The 20097-nt window shown below is 40.2% G+C and overlaps 1 protein-coding gene across 6 annotated transcripts in view; it reads right to left on the reverse strand.

The window, feature by feature from the left end:
• Nucleotides 1-20097, reverse strand: part of LOC127435170 (exportin-T) — a 35645-nt gene that overhangs the window by 14768 nt on the left and 780 nt on the right. Inside the window, exons 2-13 of one of the 6 annotated variants that reach the window (XM_051688408.1) lie at nucleotides 19663-19813; nucleotides 16495-16577; nucleotides 16224-16280; nucleotides 13451-13520; nucleotides 13151-13369; nucleotides 12210-12239; nucleotides 9378-9562; nucleotides 6980-7148; nucleotides 3817-4053; nucleotides 3692-3730; nucleotides 2837-2899; nucleotides 2545-2669 (exon numbers count right to left, since the gene is read on the reverse strand). In XM_051688408.1, coding sequence (XP_051544368.1) covers nucleotides 2545-2669; nucleotides 2837-2899; nucleotides 3692-3730; nucleotides 3817-4053; nucleotides 6980-7148; nucleotides 9378-9562; nucleotides 12210-12239; nucleotides 13151-13369; nucleotides 13451-13520; nucleotides 16224-16280; nucleotides 16495-16577; nucleotides 19663-19752 — 1367 coding nt within the window. In that variant the 5' untranslated portion in view covers nucleotides 19753-19813. Of the gene's footprint in view, nucleotides 1-2544; nucleotides 2670-2836; nucleotides 2900-3691; nucleotides 3731-3816; nucleotides 4054-6979; nucleotides 7149-9377; nucleotides 9584-12209; nucleotides 12244-13150; nucleotides 13370-13450; nucleotides 13521-16223; nucleotides 16281-16494; nucleotides 16578-19662; nucleotides 19814-20097 lie in introns of those variants that run through there. The other 5 variants (XM_051688407.1, XM_051688410.1, XM_051688409.1 and 2 more) reach the window with 5 other exon arrangements.

The raw sequence follows: 20097 nt of genomic DNA on the forward strand, positions 1-20097 counted from the left end.
CTTTTACCACTGAGCTACCCAGGCCCCCCCGAGCAAAGCAAAGTTATATTACAAGGCAATACTCGTTATATTTTGAGTCTTGTTGAATTCTACTCTTTTTGCATTCGGTTCTTTTTGGGGTCATACAAACCAACAGACGAGGATATGCTTTTATGGGGGAAAGAAACGATATATTCTGAACCTTATCAGACCAGTATGTGTATGTGCATGAAATATCTGAACTGAAAAGCCAACTATCATCACTTGTTTTTATGAAAAGCCTTTATGTAGACTCAGAGTTTATATACAGCTCGGGAAAAAATGAAGAGACCACTGCAAAATGATCAGTTCTCTGGATTTACTATCTATAGATATGTGTTTGAGTAAAATGAACATTTTTGTTTTATTCTGTAAAGGACTGACAACATTTCTTCCAAATAAACATTGACATTTAGAGCATTTATGTGCAGAAAATGACAACTGGTCAAAATAACAAAAAAGATGCAGTGTTTTCAGACCTCGAATAATGCAAAGAAAACAAGTTCATATTCATTTTTAAACAATACTAATGTTTAAACAGAGTTCAGAAATCAGTATTTGCTGGAATAACCCTGATTTTCAATCACAGCTTTCATGTGTCTTGGCATGCTCTCTGCCAGTTTTTCACATTGCTGTTGGGTGACTTTATGCCACTCCTGGTGCAAAAATTCAAGCAGCTCGGCTTTGTTTGATGGCTTGTGAACATCCATCTTCCTCTTGATCACATTCCAGAGGTTTTCAATGGGGTTCAGGTCTGGAGATTGGGCTGGCCATGAAAAGGTCTTGATCTGGTGGTCCTCCATCCACACTGATTGACCTGTCTGTGTGGCATGGAGCATTGTCCAGCTGGAAAAACCAATCTTCAGAGTTGGGGAACATTGTCAGAGCAGAAGGAATTAAGTTTTCTTCCAGGATAACCTTGTATGTGGCTTGATTCATGCGTCCTTCACAGAGACGAATCTGCCCGATTCCAGCCTTGCTGAAGCACCCCCAGATCATCCCCGTTCCTCCACCAAATTTCACAGTGGGTGCGAGACACTGTGGCCTGTAGGTCTCTCCAGGTCTCCGTCTAACCATTAGACGACCAGTTGTTGGGCAAAGACTCAGAGAAATTGACCTTACTCCAGTCCTCTACGGTCCAATCATTATGGTCTTTTGCACACCTCAGCCTAGCTCTTCTTTGCTTCTCATTGATGAAGGGCTTTTTTCTAGCTCTGCACGACTTCAGCCCCACCCCTAGGAGCTTGTTTCGAACCGTCCTCGCCGTGCACTTCACCCCAGCTGCCGTTTGCCATTCTTTTTGGACTTGATGTCATCCTACAGTTGTTGAGTGACATTCGAATAAGTTGGCGGTCATCCCGGTCAGTGGACAGTCGCTTTCGCTCTCCGTCTGTAGCTTTGTTGTCCCCAATATCTGCTGCTTGACCTTGTTCTTATGAACTGCCATCTTTGAAATGTTAAGGATGGAAGCAACCTGACGCTCACTGTATCCCTCTGCCAGTAAAGCTAGAATTTAACCCTTCTTTTCAACTGTTTTGACACGGTCAATACTTGAGGTCCTACTAGCACTGTTTTTGCCATCCAGCTGGTCATATTGCAAGAGGATAGTGATGGACACAGCAGTGTTTTTTTTTTTTTTTTTTTTATTTTTCCCCTTTTTCTCCCAATTTGGAATGCCCAATTCCCAATGCGCTCTAAGTCCTCGTGGTCGCATAGTGATTTGCCTCAGTCCGGGTGGCGGAGGACGAATCCCAGTTGCCTCCGCGTCTGAGACAGTCAACCCGCGTCTGAGACAGCCAATCACGTGGCTTGTTGAGCGCATTGCCACGGAGACATAGCGCGTGTGGAGGCTTCACGCCATCCACCGCGGCAACCACGCTCAATTCACCGAGAACAAACCACATTGTAGCGACCACGAGGAGGTTACCCCATGTGACTCTACCCTCCCTAGCAACCGGGCCAATTTGGTTGCTTAGGAGACCTGGCTGGAGTCACTCAGCACACCCTGGGATTCGAACTAGCGAACTCCAGGGGTGGTAGCCAGCGTATTTTACCACTGAGCTACCCAGGCCCCACTACAGCAGTGGTTTTTATACTTTTCCTCGTTAAACAAGATTTGGCTCAGGTGATCACCTAATCAGTAGTGATCACCTAATAGAATTTTCATTTTATTCAAATACATACCTATAAATATTAAATCCAGAGAAACTGATTATTTTGTAGTGGTCTCTTAATTTTTTTCGAGAGCTGTATGTGCGTTACCCTCATGCAGTCAGTACTGGTTTCTATGCAAGCTCCGGTTGAGAGCAAATATTTTCGCTGTTATTTTTAAATTTGATTTCAATTTTAATTAATGCATATTGTTCATTTCATTTTCCCCCAAAAGAAAGGCACAGTTTGTTCAAGTTACCTTATTTACATGTTATTTTTAACGTGCATTTTAATTTACGAGTAATCGATTACTCGTTTTTTGTGGGTTAGAGTATTCGACTACAAAATTACTCAAAAATGCACATCCCAACTTACTGCATGGTGCTGTTGAAAACTCTGTGCACAGACTCCAGTAAAAGCTCAGGAGAAACTTGAGCTATTCGGTCCAACAACATCTTTAACTGCTTCCTGTATTCAACAAACATGGCCTCATCTTCACCCTGAGAAAGAGAGACTTCTTTAGTTTAAACTTATGTTACTTCACCTTTTTAAATGATTGCTTGTTTACATTTACACTATAGTTTACTCTAGGTACTTTCACACTACAATACAATATGGACAATGTCAAAACGAAGCACATTTAAACTAAGAAGTGAAAGAAACTGACCTCGTTCTCAAAGTTATACTCGTCATCATACTTGAGCTTGTTTATCACAGCGAGCATGATTGCCTGTCACCAAGAATCATAAACAACAACACTAAACAACACAATAACCACATTTACATGCACTTAAGAAAGCGGTTTATTCCAGGGTTTTTGCAGAAAGTGGCGCTCTGAACATCATGTAAACGAGAACGCTGATTTCCTTACGCAGTTTAAGGGATTAAGAGAAAGAGGTTTAACGCACATAGGTTTCTCCCGGAGAAAGCTGCTTATGTGGCCAGGTAAACACATAAGCGATGTTCTAACAGGTTTTTGAAGAGTGCACATGTGCGTGGAACAGACCGAATAACAAACGTCATAGGATGGAGCCCAACAACAAGTAAACAAAACATTTCTAAGAGTACAGTGGGAAAACCACATACACTATAAACTATACCCATTTATAAACACCACTGTAAAATATTGACGGTCCCACACATTAGCGTATATGTGCTTGTACGTTGAGGGAATCTCTGAGTTTTACGTGAAAGGGAAACCCCACTATTGAAGCCCTGCAGGTCGCGATAGAAAGGTAAGGAAACAAACACAGCAACAACTCTTGAATATCTGGAAATGAATCGAAGCAACAGAGAGTAAAATAGTGAAGTCTTCCTCGGATACCATGTTTGTAATTTACACAAGCATTGCGGGGAAATTACGTTGCTGTTTACTGACTGAGCCGCATGTACATGGGAGTACAGGGTCTAAAAAAGCAGTAAAGAACTGCTTTCTCACAATAACCCGCTTTCTGGTGTCCATGAAACATACATAGTCAGTGACATTCAGCTGTGACATAATGAGCAAGTGATGCTGCTGTACCTCCACATTACTTTTCTGCTGATCAGTGAGGACCGGGAGCTGCAAAAAACAAACATAGTATGATAATCATCGACAGATCATCTCAGAGTGTCAGATTGAAGTGTGTACATCCCTTGTGTATGTACCTGTTTAAGCACATGCAGGTAGTCGTAACAGAAGCCCACAATGTTTGCAGAAATATCATCGTCTTCATGAATTAAAAGCTGTAGCATGAGGGGGACTTTCGCCTCCAGAGCACGCAGTGTTTCCGCGGACACCTTCCCATCCCCTGTCTTACCGAGTTTAGTCCAGCTCAGCACCAATGATTGACCCATCCCGTTAACCAGCCGAGAGAACTTTGCCAGAAAATCCACATCCTCCTCCTGAGACATGACACACATGAAAGCAAAAGTACGAGTCAAATATACTGTATGTTTTCAGTTGTAAGATTGAATTGAATGTTGTGAGAAAGACGAGGCGCAGAGGAATAATACAATTATTATTTTCTATTGTCTGATCTTTACCGGATGCATTCAAACGTACAGGACAACATCGTTCCACTAGTGATGTACGATTTACAATGAATAATGAAGCGATTCTCAAATCAGTCTGAAATTAACTCGGTCTGAATTGGAGACCGTGAATTTTCATGTCTGACTCTAAATGAGATGAGAAATGTTAACTGTATCGTGTGTATATTTAAAAAGATATTTTTTCCAAAAGCTGATCTGTAGTGTTTACGAGACTTCAGTTACTGGCAGGTTGCTTATTCAGGAGTTTTCAAACTTGCTACAAAGGATCCCCAAATGTGACAATTACCTTGTGAGGGACCATATAAAGGTCGCAATATATTTGTGTGTATAAAGACCATAGAAAGATTATCTGTAGCGCTGCACCGACCAAATAAAAACCATCACTTTTTCTTTTTTTTAATCCCCTTTTCTCCCAATATGGAATGCCCAATTCCCACTACTTAGTAGGTCCTCGTGGTGGCGCGGTTACTCACCTCAATCCGGGTGGTGGAGGACAAGTCTCAGTTGCCTCCGCTTCTGAGACCGTCAATCCGCGCATCTTATCACGTGACTCGTTGTGCATGACACCGCGGAGACTCGCAGCATGTGGAGGCTCATGCTACTCTCCGCGATCCACGCACAACTTACCACACACCCCATTGAGAGCGAGAACCACTAATCACGACCACGAGGAGGTTACCCCATGAGACTCTACCCTCTCTAGCAACCGGGCCAATTTGGTTGCTTAGGAGATTAACATATGGCACTGTATTAAATGTATTATCTTTTTTCTGTATTATAAAGATACACCTAACAAAATAAATGAAATCTGAAAAAGTAACGTCAAACGTATGCATTATTAATGTTCCATCATAATATATAAAATGCGAGTTCTATTGTTTAGAACTGCAAAAACAGAAGTGCAAAATAACCCCATAATAATAATCATATTATTTTTAGTTTTATCTTCTATTTCTCTTTCATTGTGGCTCTCTTAAAATTTTGGCATGTCATGTGTGTTAAACAGATCCCATCAATGTTCAATGGAAATTATGTATTGTTCTAACAATAAAACAGCTTCTGTACCTCTTTGAACATTTATATACATAATTCCTAAGCAAAACATAGTGACCTGATGACAAAATAAAGCAAGTGGCAAAATATTGGAATTGGCCTGCAGTTTTTAGTTAAAATCACTATCGTAGCGGCCAAAATTGTTCATATCAGTGCATCCCTAATTTCATGGGAAATATTTATCCCACATTGTAGTACGTTGACAGTAACGATCGGATGATATACTCGATATTTAGAAATATGCGACACTGTTTGCTCCATCTCATCAACACCTATTAAATGAACGGTCAAACATCATAATCTCTCCATTGCTTGATTTTACCCTACTGCGCTTTATTTTTCGACACTCTTTTGCGCAAGGTCCTTGAAGTGCTTAAAGTGCTTGAATTTAGCTTACAGAAATTTAAGTACTACAATACCTGGAAATCGCCTTGTTTTGCTGAAAAGTGCTTGAAATTAAAACGGACAATTTCTTCCGTGTAATGTGTGTCCATCAAAGATTTAATCCATGCACTCCACTTTTATTGAATAATATGTCTTCTGAGACTTCTCTCTCGTTAATAAACCCCAGAACACTTTGAGGCGCTCGCTGAACTCTTAAAGTGACAGTACCACGTTAGCGATTGTTATACAAATGTTATACAAATGTAAACTTGTGATTGTACAAATTATTTCTAACAGTGACACCTCATATCATTATTATATATTCAGTTTCTTGATATAATATTAATTGATGGAATGTAGAATTTTCTATTTTTTTACATTTAAAATATGATTATAATAATGATGAATAAAATAAAATATCTATTTTCAGGACAGGCTCTGTTCACCTCAATAGCTTGTTCTGCACCTGATCAGCCTGAATGCAGCCCACTATTTTTGGAAGCTTATTTGTTTGTGATAGTTTCTTATTTAGAAAGGTATATGAGAAACTGGAATTATTTGAACTTTGAGCATTTGTATTGTATATTAAAAAAAACTTTCTTTTGATGAGAAATGATAATGTGCATTTTGCTCAAACAAAATTCTGTCATACTTTGTCATTTAAAGGTGCTGCAAGCAATTTTAGCCATTCTACCTCCACAAGACTGAGCCACTGAATTAGCCACGCCCCCTCTTTTAAAAACCCTGCACTCCAAAGATAACAAATTAGCTTTATTGAGATCGACATCATGTAAAAACGGTCAAAAACAAAAGCAGCAAAATAGCGCCCTCAACTGACAACTGTTATGAACAACATGGCATAAATATGACATTAAGCCTCAATAATTTGCTGCAACAACAATGCTATGAGAACGTGCGAAATAATTGACGTCGAGTGTCAAAAGCAGAGACAGCGGCCCGCAGACACATTTTTGTTTACTGTTTACAGAGTCTAGAGCTGTCACAGAGATCTCACAAGACTTATTTCAGTAATATCTGTCAGGGAATAGGAAAATGTTTTGCATACCTTTTCCATAAACAAAATCACTTACAGCACCTTTAATTGTTATATCAAATGGAGATTATATTGAATCTTTTAACTCGTATCTTATATTGAAACGAATCTTAAGATAAGGTTATCGTCCCATCCCTAGTGTACAGCATATCTTAATTCGACCCAATAATTGATACAATTAATGTTAAATGTATAAATATTGATTCAACTGAAATAAAGAAAACTTTTAATTAAAGTCAATATATTGTGGGAGGGAATCATATAGGACACACTGATTTTACACACCTGCTCAACATTGAAGAATCCTGCAGACTGAAGCACCCGACTCAAAGACTCCACCAGTTTGGTTTTATCCACTGGGTCCATTCCCTTATTGACGATCTCAAACAGACAATCACACGCCTCCTCCCTCAGCTCTTCCATAGACATGTGACTGAGCAACACATTCACAAACCTACACAAACACACTCAGTTGTCATATAAACAAAAGAAAAGGTCATTGGAGTCAGTCTGACTATACATTCATATATTAGCCTTGGGCGTTCTCCTGCTGAAGGAATTAATTATTTTGGTGGCGGTGTGTCAGATACAGTTGAAGTCAGAAGTTCACATACACCTTAGCCAAATACATTTAAACTCAGTTTTTCACAATTCCTGACATTTAATCGTAGAAAACATTCCCTGTCTTAGGTCAGTTAGGATCACTACTTTATTTTAAGAATGTGAAATGTCAGAATAATAGTAGAGAGAATGATTTATTTCAGCTTTTATTTCTTTCATCACATTCCCAGTGGGTCAGAAGTTTACATACACTTTGTTAGTATTTGGTAGCATTGCCTTTAAATTGTTTAACTTGGGTCAATCGTTTTGGGTATCCTTCCACAAGCTTCTCACGATAAGTTGCTGGAATTTTGTCCCATTCCTCCAGACAGAACTGGTGTAACTGAGTCAGGTTTGTAGGCCTCCTTGCTCGCACACGCTTTTTCAGTTCTGCCCACAAATTTTCTATCGGATTGAGGTCAGGGCTTTGTGATGGCCACTCCAATATCTTGACTTTGTTGTCCTTAAGCCATTTTGCCACAACTCTAGAGGTATGCTTGGGGTCATTGTCCATTTGGAAGACCCATTTGCGACCGAGCTTTAACTTCCTGGCTGATGTCTTGAGATGTTGCTTCAATATATCCACATAATTTTCCTTCCTCATGATGTCATATATTTTGTGAAGTGCACCAGTCCCTCCTGCAGCAAAGCACTCCCACAACATGATGCTGCCACCCCCATGCTTCACGGTTGGGATGGTGTTCTTCGGCTTGCAAGCCTCACCCTTTTTCCTCCAAACATAACGATGGTCATTATGGCCAAACAGTTCCATTTTTGTTTCATCAGACCAGAAGACATTTCTCAAAAAGTAAGATCTTTGTCCCCATGTGCAAACTGTAGTCTGGCTTTTTTATGGCGGTTTTGGAGCAGTGGCTTCTTCCTTGCTGAGCAGCCTTTCAGGTTATGTCGATATAGGACTCGTTTTTACTGTGGATATAGATACTTGTCTACCTGTTTCCTCCAGCATCTTCACAAGGTCCTTTGCTGTTGTTCTGGGATTGATTTGCACTTTTCGCCCCAAACTATGTTCATCTCTAGGAGACAGAATGCGTCTCCTTCCTGAGCGGTATGATGGCTGCGTGGTCCCATGGTGTTTATACTTGCGTACTATTGTTTGTACAGATGAACATGGAACCTTCAGGCATTTGGAAATTGTTCCCAAGGATGAACCAGACTTGTGGAGGTCCACAATTTTTTTCCTGAGGTCTTGGCTGATTTCTTTATATTTTTCCATGATGTCAATCAAAGAGGCACTGAGTTTGAAGGTAGGCCTTAAAATACATCCACAGGTACACCTCCAATTGACTTCAATTAGCCTATCAGAAGCTAATTGGCTAACTGCCTAAAGGTTTGACCATTTTCTGGAATTTTCCAAGCTGCTTAAAGGCACAGTTAACATAGTGTGTGTAAACTTCTGACCCACTGTAATTGTGATATAGTCGATTAAAAGTTAAAATCTGTCTGTAATGAATTGTTGGAAAAATTACTCATGTCAAGCACAAAGTAGATGTCCTAAACGACTTGCCAAAACTATAGTTTGCTAATATGAAATCTGTGGAGTGGTTAAAAAAAAGAGTTAATCACTTCAACCTAAGTTTATGTAAACTTCTGACTTCAACTGTACCAAACCATCTTTCATCTGAACTAGGAGAAGAGCTGACAGAAGCTGTATGAAATTATCTGCTAATAATTTGGCGGTCATAGTATTTGTTAATAATAAATCTGTTATGCACACCAGCATTGGCATCAGTGTTTAATACGTTTTGTTATGATGCACACACCACTTTTCAAACTGTACAACTGGTTCAAATTCTCATAAGAGTGTTCTAACCTCGTGCGCATGTAAAAGGTTAGTATTACGGCTTTATGCACACTTAGCAAAAAATAAAAAAATTCTGGCAATGTTTCAACTCCTGAAGCTGACAAATTGCCAGACCTGTTTTGCCCCCAGTCAGGCAACAGGTCGTACACACAACCTTTAAACGTAAAGATATGAAGGCAAAGGCAGTATTTGTGAAAGCACCATGATATTTAAACCGGCAGCTGGTTTGACCCATATGACCTTCATGAGACCTGCTCTTACCTGTCATTGGCGATGAGATTGAGGTCGATCCAGGACACGTACGCACCCACCACCTCCAGACACTGACAGGTCAGCTCGCTGTGTGTGTGCTGATACGTCTGCAGAATCTGGAACCAAGACTCGACCAGCGCTGGGATGCACTGCTCACGCATAGTGTCTTTAATCAGTGTGTTTCTGCGAGTCTCCTGCAGTACAAGAGATAGAAACTAGGGATGGGAAAAAAATCGATTCGGTTACAAATCGCAATTCATTAGAAAAACGATTTTTAAATCGTCTCCCTAATGAAAAATCGATTTTATATTTACTAAATTACATGTTTAACTTAACATGCAATACACTGATAGATATAGTTATATTTGTGCCGGAGTTCCATAAGAACAGGTTTTCTCTCTGAGAAGTTTCGCCTCTATTTTCATTTGGTCCTTTAATGCACCGCTGCTACACCCATCACATTGCTTCTTGTTAACTGTTGGACGACAAATTTGCTACTATGATCATTGTTCCTGTTATTATGCATAATCCTCAGGTTTATTTGTGAGGTGAAGGAGATAATTTCTCAGGAGTCATTCTACAGGTTCTGTCTGACACTGCCTTCTTAAATAGTTGCAGTAAAAAAAAAAAAAAAAAACTTGAAGGATGCCATGAACTCAAAATATACACAGATGAGCCAAAACATTATGACCAGTCACAGATGAAGCAAATAACGTTGATCATCTCCCAACAAGGCCACATGTCAAGGTCTGGGTAGATTAGATGGTAAGCGAACAATCAGTTCTCATAGTCAATGTGTTGAATACAGGAGAAATGGGCAGGATTAAAGACCTGAGCAGCTCTGACAAGGGCCAATTATTACGGCCAGACGACTGGGTCAGAGCATCTCTAAAACTGCAAGGCTTGTGGGATGCTCCTGGTCAGCAGTGGTGAATACCTACCAACAGTGGTCCGAGGAGGGACAAACCACAAACCGGCGACAGGGTGTTGGGCGCCCAAGGCTCATCGATGCGCAAGGGCAACGAAGACTATCCCGTCTAGTCCGAACCGACAGAAGGTCTACTGTGGCACAAGTCACAGAAAATGTTAATGATGATTACGGGAGTAATGTGTCACAACACACAGTGCATCACACCCTGTGTAGCCACAGACCAGTCAGAGTGCCCATGATGACCCCTGTCCACCGTCGAAAGTGCCTACAATGGGCACTCAAGCGTTGGAACTGGAGAAGGTCGTCTGGTCCGTTGAGTCCCGTTTTCTTTTACATCACGTGGACTGCCATGTACGTGTGCCCCGATTACCTGGGTAAGTGATGGCACCAGAATGCACTGTGGGAAGACAACAAGCCAGTGGAGGGAGTGTGATGCTCTGAGCAATGTTCTTCTGGGAAGCACTAGGTCCGGCCATTCATGTGGATGTCAATTTGACACGTGCCACCTACCTAAACATCGTTGCAGACTAGGTACACCCCTTCATGGCAAAGGTATTCCTTTATGGCAGTGGCCTCTTTCAGCAGGATAAAGCGCCCTGCCACACTGCACACATTGTTCAGGAATGGTTTGAGGAACATGAAGAGTTCAAGGTGTTGCCCTGGCCTCCAAATTCATTGAGAATCTGTGAGATGTGCTGGACCAACAATTCTGATTCAAGGCGGCTCCACTTCGCAACTTACAGGACTTGTAGGATCTGCTGCTAACGTCTTGCTGCCATATACCACAGGACACCTTCAGGGGTCTTGTAGAGTCTATACCACGACGGGCCTGTGCCGTTTTGGTGGCATGCGGAGGACCAACAACTTAAGCAGGTGGTCATAATGTTTCGGCTCATCAGTGTTATGTAATTTAACCCTTTAAGCTCTGAAGGTGTTTTTAAAGATTTCCTATTTCAGTAGCATACACAAAATTAAAGGCTTATAACTCGACAAAAAAAACAAAACATGGAGGGTCAAGTGTTTGGTATCATTATAAAGAAAACTTTTCAGATTTTTTAATGATATAGATTATGATACATTCTGAGACTCTCAGTTTAAGAAACTGCTGGTGGGGGGGGGTTATTTTACATTATCTGAGTGTAAATAAGGTGGTTCTGAAACATTTTGTTGATATGACAAAGCAATCAAAAGTTATAGCATTACAAATATAATTTATCATAGTGTCCAAAAACGTTTCAATGTGTCCAAAAGCTTCTCCAAACAAATAAAACATAATAATTGTACATAAGAACTAATTACACATGCAAACACAACAATGACTAAAGGTTTGCATAGCATGCAGACATGATTTTAGTAATGAGATTTCACAGAATGAGTTTCATTCTGTGTCATTTGAGTCATCATTGAGTCTGTCTCATGTATCTGGCGCCATCTCCTGGTGGCCATATGTATCATTGTGCTTTATGTGGATTATCTAATGATTGTTGCATCCGATTACCTTGTGTGTGGGCTCGTTTGAAAAATAAGCACCTCCTCTAAGTAATGTTATGTGATTTTTAAAAGGTTAACTTTTGAATATGGGGCGAGGATCGGTAACATTGAAGCATGCCATTCTGCGTCCGGGATGCGCCTTTATATTGGTTCTTTCTTTGTTTTGTGTGATAAGAGGTTATAGTTATTTAGCCTGTTTATTTGTTTTATATCCATTAGTTACCCTGTTAAAGGGCTGTTCTAAGCATCTACTTATCTCTATGAAACACGTCTGAATATGAACACAATTTCATACTGAATCGGTAACTAAATATGGTTGTATTATCAAGTCTGGAGGTCTGTGGCAATCCTCATCCCTAATAGAGACATTTAAAGCAATAATAACACCAAAAACAAAAATTCTGTCATCAATTACTTACCCTCATGTCGTTCCACAACTGCATGACTTTCTTTCTTAAGAGGAACAAAAAATTAGATAAAAGAATTACTTTCTATACAACGGTTCATAGTGACCATAGCTGTTAAGTTCCAAAAATGACATGCCAAAGACCCCCATAAAAGTATCCATATGACCCGTATGACCTCTTAAAGTGGTCATGACATGAAGAATAAAATTTTCCTTGATCTTTTGACATAAGGGGTCATTGTACTATAAAAACATACTGTAAGTCTAAGACTTCAAAACTTCCTCCTTGCTCCAAAAAGAGCATTTGTTGAAACCAAGCTGCCAAACAGTCTCGTTCTGCAAATCCTCCACATTATGATGACACACTATGGTAGACATTTGCATCTGACTGCCTCCACAACACGTCAACACCTACTTTACCTTAATCACTTCCGTAGCCCCGCCCAGTAGCGGTGAGCAGTGAGATGGCAAGAAGAGAGAGCATGTCAATCAAGAGCAGAGAGCCAATCGTAACAGTGGGCATATACTGTCGAGTCTTAAAGGAGCAACAGCACCAAAACCGAGAGTTTATGACAGAGGGTCAGAATGAGGGTGGGAAATTTTCATGTATGAATATATGGGAAAATATGTCTGTTTTGTGTGCAAAAACTTTACTAATATTATAAGTAAACCTTAAGGAACATATTAAAAAGGCATGTCATGACCACTTTAAAATACAGCACACAAGTCATAAGGAGTACTTTTTGGTGTTATTTTGTCCTTCTTGGAGATTAACGGTGATGGTAACAATAAACTGCCTTTATATGGAAACAAGTTGTTTCTCCTTTGTGTTACATAGAAAACTAATGCCATATGGATTTGGATCAACATGAAGGTGAGTAAATATGATGAAATTCTCATTTCTGGGTAAACTACTCCTTAATAACACAGAGTTCAGAAAACGTCTAGTTGTACCTCAGGGCTGTGCAAGATGTCTCTGTCCACCACCTCAGCATCGATGGCCATCAGCGTCCTCAGGTAAATGTCAATGCCGTTTGGGTTCAGCCCCACCAGAGTGAGAATATCAAAGAAGAATTTGGGCCAGAGTGTCAGATACTCTGTTACAAACGTCAGGGCAAAAACCTGTGCCGCTTTATTTCTGATAAACGGCATCTCTGGCTGCACATTCATCAACTGCACAAACATACAAATAGAATGTGTAAAGAGGGAATTGAAATGCATATAAATAAGAATTCAATGGGCAGCTGCACTCACCTGAGCTTGAAGCCATTTCATCAGAGTCTCTCTGATCAGCTGCTGTTGAGCTGCAGTGAGCGACCCGTGTCTACACAACACAAACATAACATGATGGCATTCTTGATGAGCCATTTCTAGCTTATGAAATACATAAGAGCAGAGCAGAGCAGAGCATAAAAATAAAATGATATTCACTAAAGAAATTTCCATTACTTTAAGATTGAACACATTTCTATGACTTTTCCAGGCCTGGAAATACCCATTTTGAAAAATTCCATGCTTGTGAACCTTGTGTTATGGAGAGTTAGTGTAAAAAAGGACTTAAATACATGGAATAAACCACTGAAGTCATATGGATTACTTTTATGCTGCCTTTATGTGATTTTTGGAGCTTCAAAGTTCTGGTCACCCCATTCACTTGCATTGTATGGGCCTACAGAGCTGAAATATTCTTCTAAAAATCCTAATATTTGTTCTGCAGAAGAAAGTAATGCACATCTGGGATGGTATGAGGTTGAGTAAATGGTAATTTTCATTTTTGGGTGAACTATGCCTTTAACGCTCCATACACTGGCATTTGAAGTTTTCTTTTTTCATCCAACATCCACAAACCCATATGGACTACTTGCACAATAGCTTCCATGTTCTACGCCAAATATCGTGTAGGTCCCCCTCGTGCCGCCAAAACAGCTCCGAACCGTCGAGGCATGGACTCCACAAGATCTCTGGAGGTGTCCTGTGGTATCTGGCACCAAGACGTTAGCAGCAGATCCTTTAAGTCCTGTAAGTTGTGAAGTGGGGCCTCCATGGATCGGACTTGTTGGTCCAGCACATCCCATAGATGCTCAATCGGATTGAGATCTGGGGAACTCTTTGTCATGTTCCTCAAACTATTCCTGAACAATTTTTGCAGTGTGGCAAGGCGCATTATCCTGCTGAAAGAAGCCACTGCCATCAGGGAATACCGTTGCCATGAAGGGGTGTACGTGGTGTGCAGCAATCTTTAGGTAGGTGGTACGTGTCAAAGTAACATCCACATGAATGCCAGGACCGGAGGTTTCCCAGCAGAACATTACCCAGAGCATCACACTGCCTCCGCCGGCCTGCCTTCTTCCCATAGTGCATCCTGCTGCCATCTCTTCCCCAGGTAAATGACGCACACGGCCGTCCACATGATCTAAAAGAAAATGTGATTTATCAGACCAGGCCACCTTTTCCATTACTCCATGGTCCAGTTCTGACGTTCACGTGGCCATTGCCGGTGCTTCCGGTGGTGGACAGGGGTCAGCATGGACACTCTGACCGGTCTGCAGCTACACAGCCCCATACGCAGTGATTTATTGTGTGTTCTGACACCTTTCTATCATGGCCAGCATTACGTTTTTCAGCAACTTGTGCTATAGTAGCTCTTCTGTGGGATCAGACCAGACGGGCTAGCCTTCGCTCCCCACATGCATCAATGAGCCTTAGGCGCCCATGACCCTGTCGCCGCTTCACCGGTTGTCCTTCCTTGGACCACTTTTGGTAGGATCCAGCACGAGCAGCAATCTCCTGACAGTTTAAACAGCCTGAATCGCCTGCTTGGATTATCATGGACTGACCGTCATGATTTGTGAATCAGAGGAACTTTTGATCCTGAAGTTTTTGATTCTGGCTGATAAGAGTACGCGTTTCAGAGGAAAATTTTAGATGAGCGCTCGATGGGAGGAAAACGCCCGTGAGGTTCATGAATTACATCTCTTTAAATGAGATATCTGCATATTTGCAGACGTCTTGTTTAATAGAAGTTTTATTGATATTTGCCTTTTATCATTAGAAAACATACTTCAGAGGTGAATAAATGAGCGCTCCACAGGACGCTGGATCTGCTCAAGTTTTGTGAGGTTGGTTTATTACATCTGTTTAAACGAGATATGTGCATATTTGCAGACGGTATATGATATTAGTTTTAATGACTTTTGCCTTTTTATCATTAGACAAGACAGATAAAAGTTACAGGGAACTGTTGAGGAGAGAGAGGGAGAATGAAACAGCGAGCACATTAACATTGAGCTCAAACACGTCTGTGGCGGCTCTGATATTCGGACCGTTTAAATGACACTATGTTGCACACCGGTCTATTATTGTAGTAACATGATGGCACGTAACAAAACGAACCGTGACTGGTCGCTTACACGTCTTAATCGCTTCACATGCAAGCAGGTGATTTTCAGCGCCTACAAGAAACAAATCAGCCGATGCCAATAAATAAAAAAGTCAGAATATTGGCCGATATATCGGCCTCTGCGATATATTGGTCGACCACTAGTTATAACGCATTATCTTTATTAGCTCTTATGCATTTGCATTTCAACATCTATCGATATACAGTACCAATCAGTGAAACAAACATACATTTCATACAGAAGTGTCACGCTACAAAGGTTAAAAGCATTCGCAAAGCTTATGTTGTCTTCAAATACACTGGAATTGTGTGCGTTTTGGTATAATGTTATCAGGGCTTGGCATTAACAACTACCAACCCGCCAAATGCGGGTAAAAACCGGCAGTGGCGGGTAACTCCGTCACTCTTACTAGCCATTTTGGCAGGTGACATTTTCAGTGTTTTTCCTGCATTGAAAATACTGTGAACATCATCATCCTTACTAAAATGTTTTGTACTGCAGTTACACTCATATTAAATCTATTAGAGCGAATCTATTAGACTGTGAAAGTTGTAGTTTCTAAATGTGTTTAGGCTATTAGATTTCAAAGGGTGTTTGTGAATAGAGATGCAAAGCTTCAACAATACCTGAACTTGATCTGGTGTTCTAGGACTTGAAAGCAGAAGAACTTCACATGATCATCACTGATAAAACACACACATGCACACATTACTCAACACATCCAGTAAAGCAACTCAACATTCCTATAAATGCTAGGCCAGTTATATTATTATATTAAAAATGATAAATATCTAATGATATTAAACATAATGGTACGATATACAAGTCACTCCAGTCCTAGACACTATAAACCAACACTTTTATTCTCAGTTACTCAGATCCACCTGCATGTCTCACCTGTAAACACCTTTAGAAAGAGCTTCAGCACAAACCTCCCATCCATCCAGAGACTCCTTCAATTGCTCAAAATATGCCAGCGCCTAACAAACACACCGCGGCAAAAAAAAAAGATAATTAATCACACTTTTAAGTCTTTATTTGCCATGTTTTCTAAAATGTTAATTTTGCGAGTAAGCTTAAGGTCAAAATATATTGGGGCCTGGATAGCTCAGTGTTAAGATACGCTGGCTAACACCCCTGGAGTTCGCTAGTTTGCTAGTTCGAATCCCAGGGCATGCTGAGTGACTCCAGCCAGGTCTCCTAAGCAACCAAATTGGCCCGGTTGCTAGGGAGGGTAGAGTCACATGGGGTAACCTCCTCGTGGTTGCTATAATGTGGTTCGTTCTTGGTGGGGCGTGTGGCGAGTTGAGCGTGGTTGCCGCGGTGGATGGCGTGAAGCCTCCACACGCCCTATGTCTCCGTGGCAACGCGCTCAACAAGCCACGTGATAAGATGCGTGGGTTGATGGTCTCAGACGCGGAGGCAACTGGGATTCATCCTCCGCCACCTGGACTGAGGCGAATCACTACGCGACCACGAGGACTTAAAAGCACATTGGGAATTGGGCATTCCAAAATTCAGAGAAAAAGGGAAAAATCAAAAAAAAAAAAAAGGGTCAAAGTATATTTGCTGGAATGTAGGGCTGGGTATCGATATAAATTTCCCGATTCAATAACAATTCCAGTTATAATGTCCCTTTTGCTTACATATGAAATAAATTCTCTCCCAGCTAATGTTGTTAATTATACAGGGGACCTTCTAACTAAGTACAATATGAAATTTTACTAATTACATTTTGGTCACATGTTAGCTTTTTAAAATGAACAAATCAATAAATATGATATTATAATGCATATATTATATTTTGTTAAATTTTTATTTAGGGCTGTCACGATTATGAAATTTGGCTGACGATTAATTGTCAAACAAATACTTGTGATTATGACGATTAATTGTCTGTTTTATGGCTTTGACGATTAATTGTCATATTTCTTAAGGTGCATGTGTGCTTCATATACCTTAAGACGTCATTTTCACATTTTTAACTTCAAATATATAAATCAAATAATAAAATAGGGATATATGCTTTCCTTTTAAGGCTTTAAAACTACATGATAACATGAAAAATAATATTTTGAAATATGTCTCTTTTTGGCCAACTTTATTTTTGGTCAATTTTACTAAAACAAAAATAATAAAAAATATATAATAAACTATATTTTTTACAATATTTATATTTTTTAATATTATTCTATATTATACTATGCAACAGTAATATATTTCGGTCATAATTTCTTCACTTTCACAACTTATTTTATGCTCTTTTTTTAAACCCATGAGCCCTTATTTGTCATGAAGCAAAACCTTTGAGATATCCTTTCAACATTTCATCATGAAAAGGATTAGGTGCGTGTCTCCTCCTGTGTGTATGAACCCGTTATAATCAGGAACATTTGTCATAACAATCATTTAAAGTGAAACCAGGGCTCTTTGAGTTCACCATCAAAGTTTATATTTGTTCGTTTATATATTCGCCGGAGTTTGGCGTGAGCACTGCTGACTGCACGCATCAGAGCGCTTGTGAATCACACACTCTTCCAGAAAGGAGCATTTATATATTCGCTTATTTGAGCATTCAAATGTGATTGGAATTTGAAGTGCACAATAATCCTGGTTCTCAAATAACTGCGATCAGACAGTTATTTAATAATTGCGACAGGACTATTTTATGTTTACTTACATAATGTGTACTATTTACAAGTATTTACATTGATTTGTTGAACACGTGTTAAAAACCGGTACTGTCTCTTTAAGGAAATCAAGCATTTTGGTAAACAGCATCTTTAAATTAGCACATGTTATCGAGAGACTCAAATGACTTTCATCTCTGCTATGCCTGATTACATTTAAATGTTTATTTTTTTGTTGTTGTTTTTGATTAATAACTGACTGGTTGCAAATGCGAGTGATTTCCTCTCATTTTAGTGGAAGGTTGCTTCCAGGGCTGGAATCTCTGTTGCCTCCGCGTCTGAAACCGTCAATCAACGCATCTTAGTTAGTGAGACTTTTTTAGCTTCCTATATAAATGACACATCACAGATGTATTCAGATTTTTATTATAAAGTGTATTATATTCTGATATTTCATCAAAGGTCTGGACTAAGCCCCGAATGTCCACTGACCCTAGTACCGCCCCTGGTGGTGCACAGAGTAACGCTGGATTCACATATACTGCGTCAGCTGCGCGTGAGCGACGCGTTTTCATTTCCGCACCCATGTTAACAGATGACAGCCATTTACACTGCAAGCGTGTGCCGCGAGGTTAAGCGTCCCAGATGCGGCAGTGAACAGATAGTTTTAGCGCCGAGCCTATTTTTGCAGCGCAGCTCATGATGGACTTGGCAGCTCTATATGAAGTAGAGCATGAAAATAATCGTATTATTTATTTATTTATTGGCCAGGTAATATCATATTGTGCTGCTCCTACTCATGAACTTACATGAATAAAGAAATTATTAACCATCTGTAGGTAATTTAAGCCATTTTAAAATGTAATATTTGACATTGGATCCCAGAAAGAACATCCGCACAGAGACGTTTGCTGTCTCGCAGAAGAGCCGCAGCCAGTGTGAAAGCCCAATGCTGACGGGGTATAGCGCCTCGCTCGCGCGCCGCTGACGGGGTATATGGGAATCCGCTGTAAAAGATCGATCCATGACTTTTGAGAATCGACATCGAACTGACCAAATTAAAAAAACAATTAATCGAAAAATAACTTCTTTTGCCCAGGCCTACTGGAATGTTTACGGCAGAGTATGCGCGATTCAAACTTTTTGGGGGGAATTCTGTAAAACGCATTGATATCTAGTCAAATGCACTAGTTGGAGCTTAGGGTACTTCACTTTTATTGGTCACTGAGAGTTTTGTCAAATTTTCTAAAATGTGTATACAATTATATATACAATTCTGTGAATGCGTTTTCGATTTCTGTGGAATTCACTTTCCATGCAGGCCCAGAAATGATACAATTCGACAATGTGTAAACAGAACAGCTTCCTGGATTTGGTGTGTGTGTTTACCATAAAACCATGGGGTTTGCGTAGTGTGTGTGTTTGCGTGTCTTACTCTCTGCCTGTAGCGGGCATCAGCGTTGGGGTTCAGTCCCATGAGGGCCTGCTCGTCCATGATGGCAGGTAACGCCGACTCGCAGGCCATACGTGTGTTAGCTGCTGTCCACTATGTGTTTATTCCAAACCCCGGCACAGGACACACACATCTGAGAGACAGACATACAAACACACTGACATTAGACAGGTAGTAAGGTCAACACAAGTCTTAGGGCGAGTTCACACGGTGTAATACCATGGTAAAATCATTGTTAAATCATTTTGAAATCAAACAGCACACTATAAACACGCCTGTCTCAGATCACACAATTTTATAATTCATTTTAATCATCTAATATAACGAATAACACATTAGTGTTTGCTGAAAGTTAATGATTTCAACAGAAAGCACAAATTAAAATGATCAAAACAAACAGAGCTGAATCAGCATTCT

Source organism: Myxocyprinus asiaticus, chromosome 45, assembly GCF_019703515.2.
Source record: "Myxocyprinus asiaticus isolate MX2 ecotype Aquarium Trade chromosome 45, UBuf_Myxa_2, whole genome shotgun sequence".
Taxonomy (NCBI): Eukaryota; Metazoa; Chordata; class Actinopteri; order Cypriniformes; family Catostomidae; genus Myxocyprinus; species Myxocyprinus asiaticus.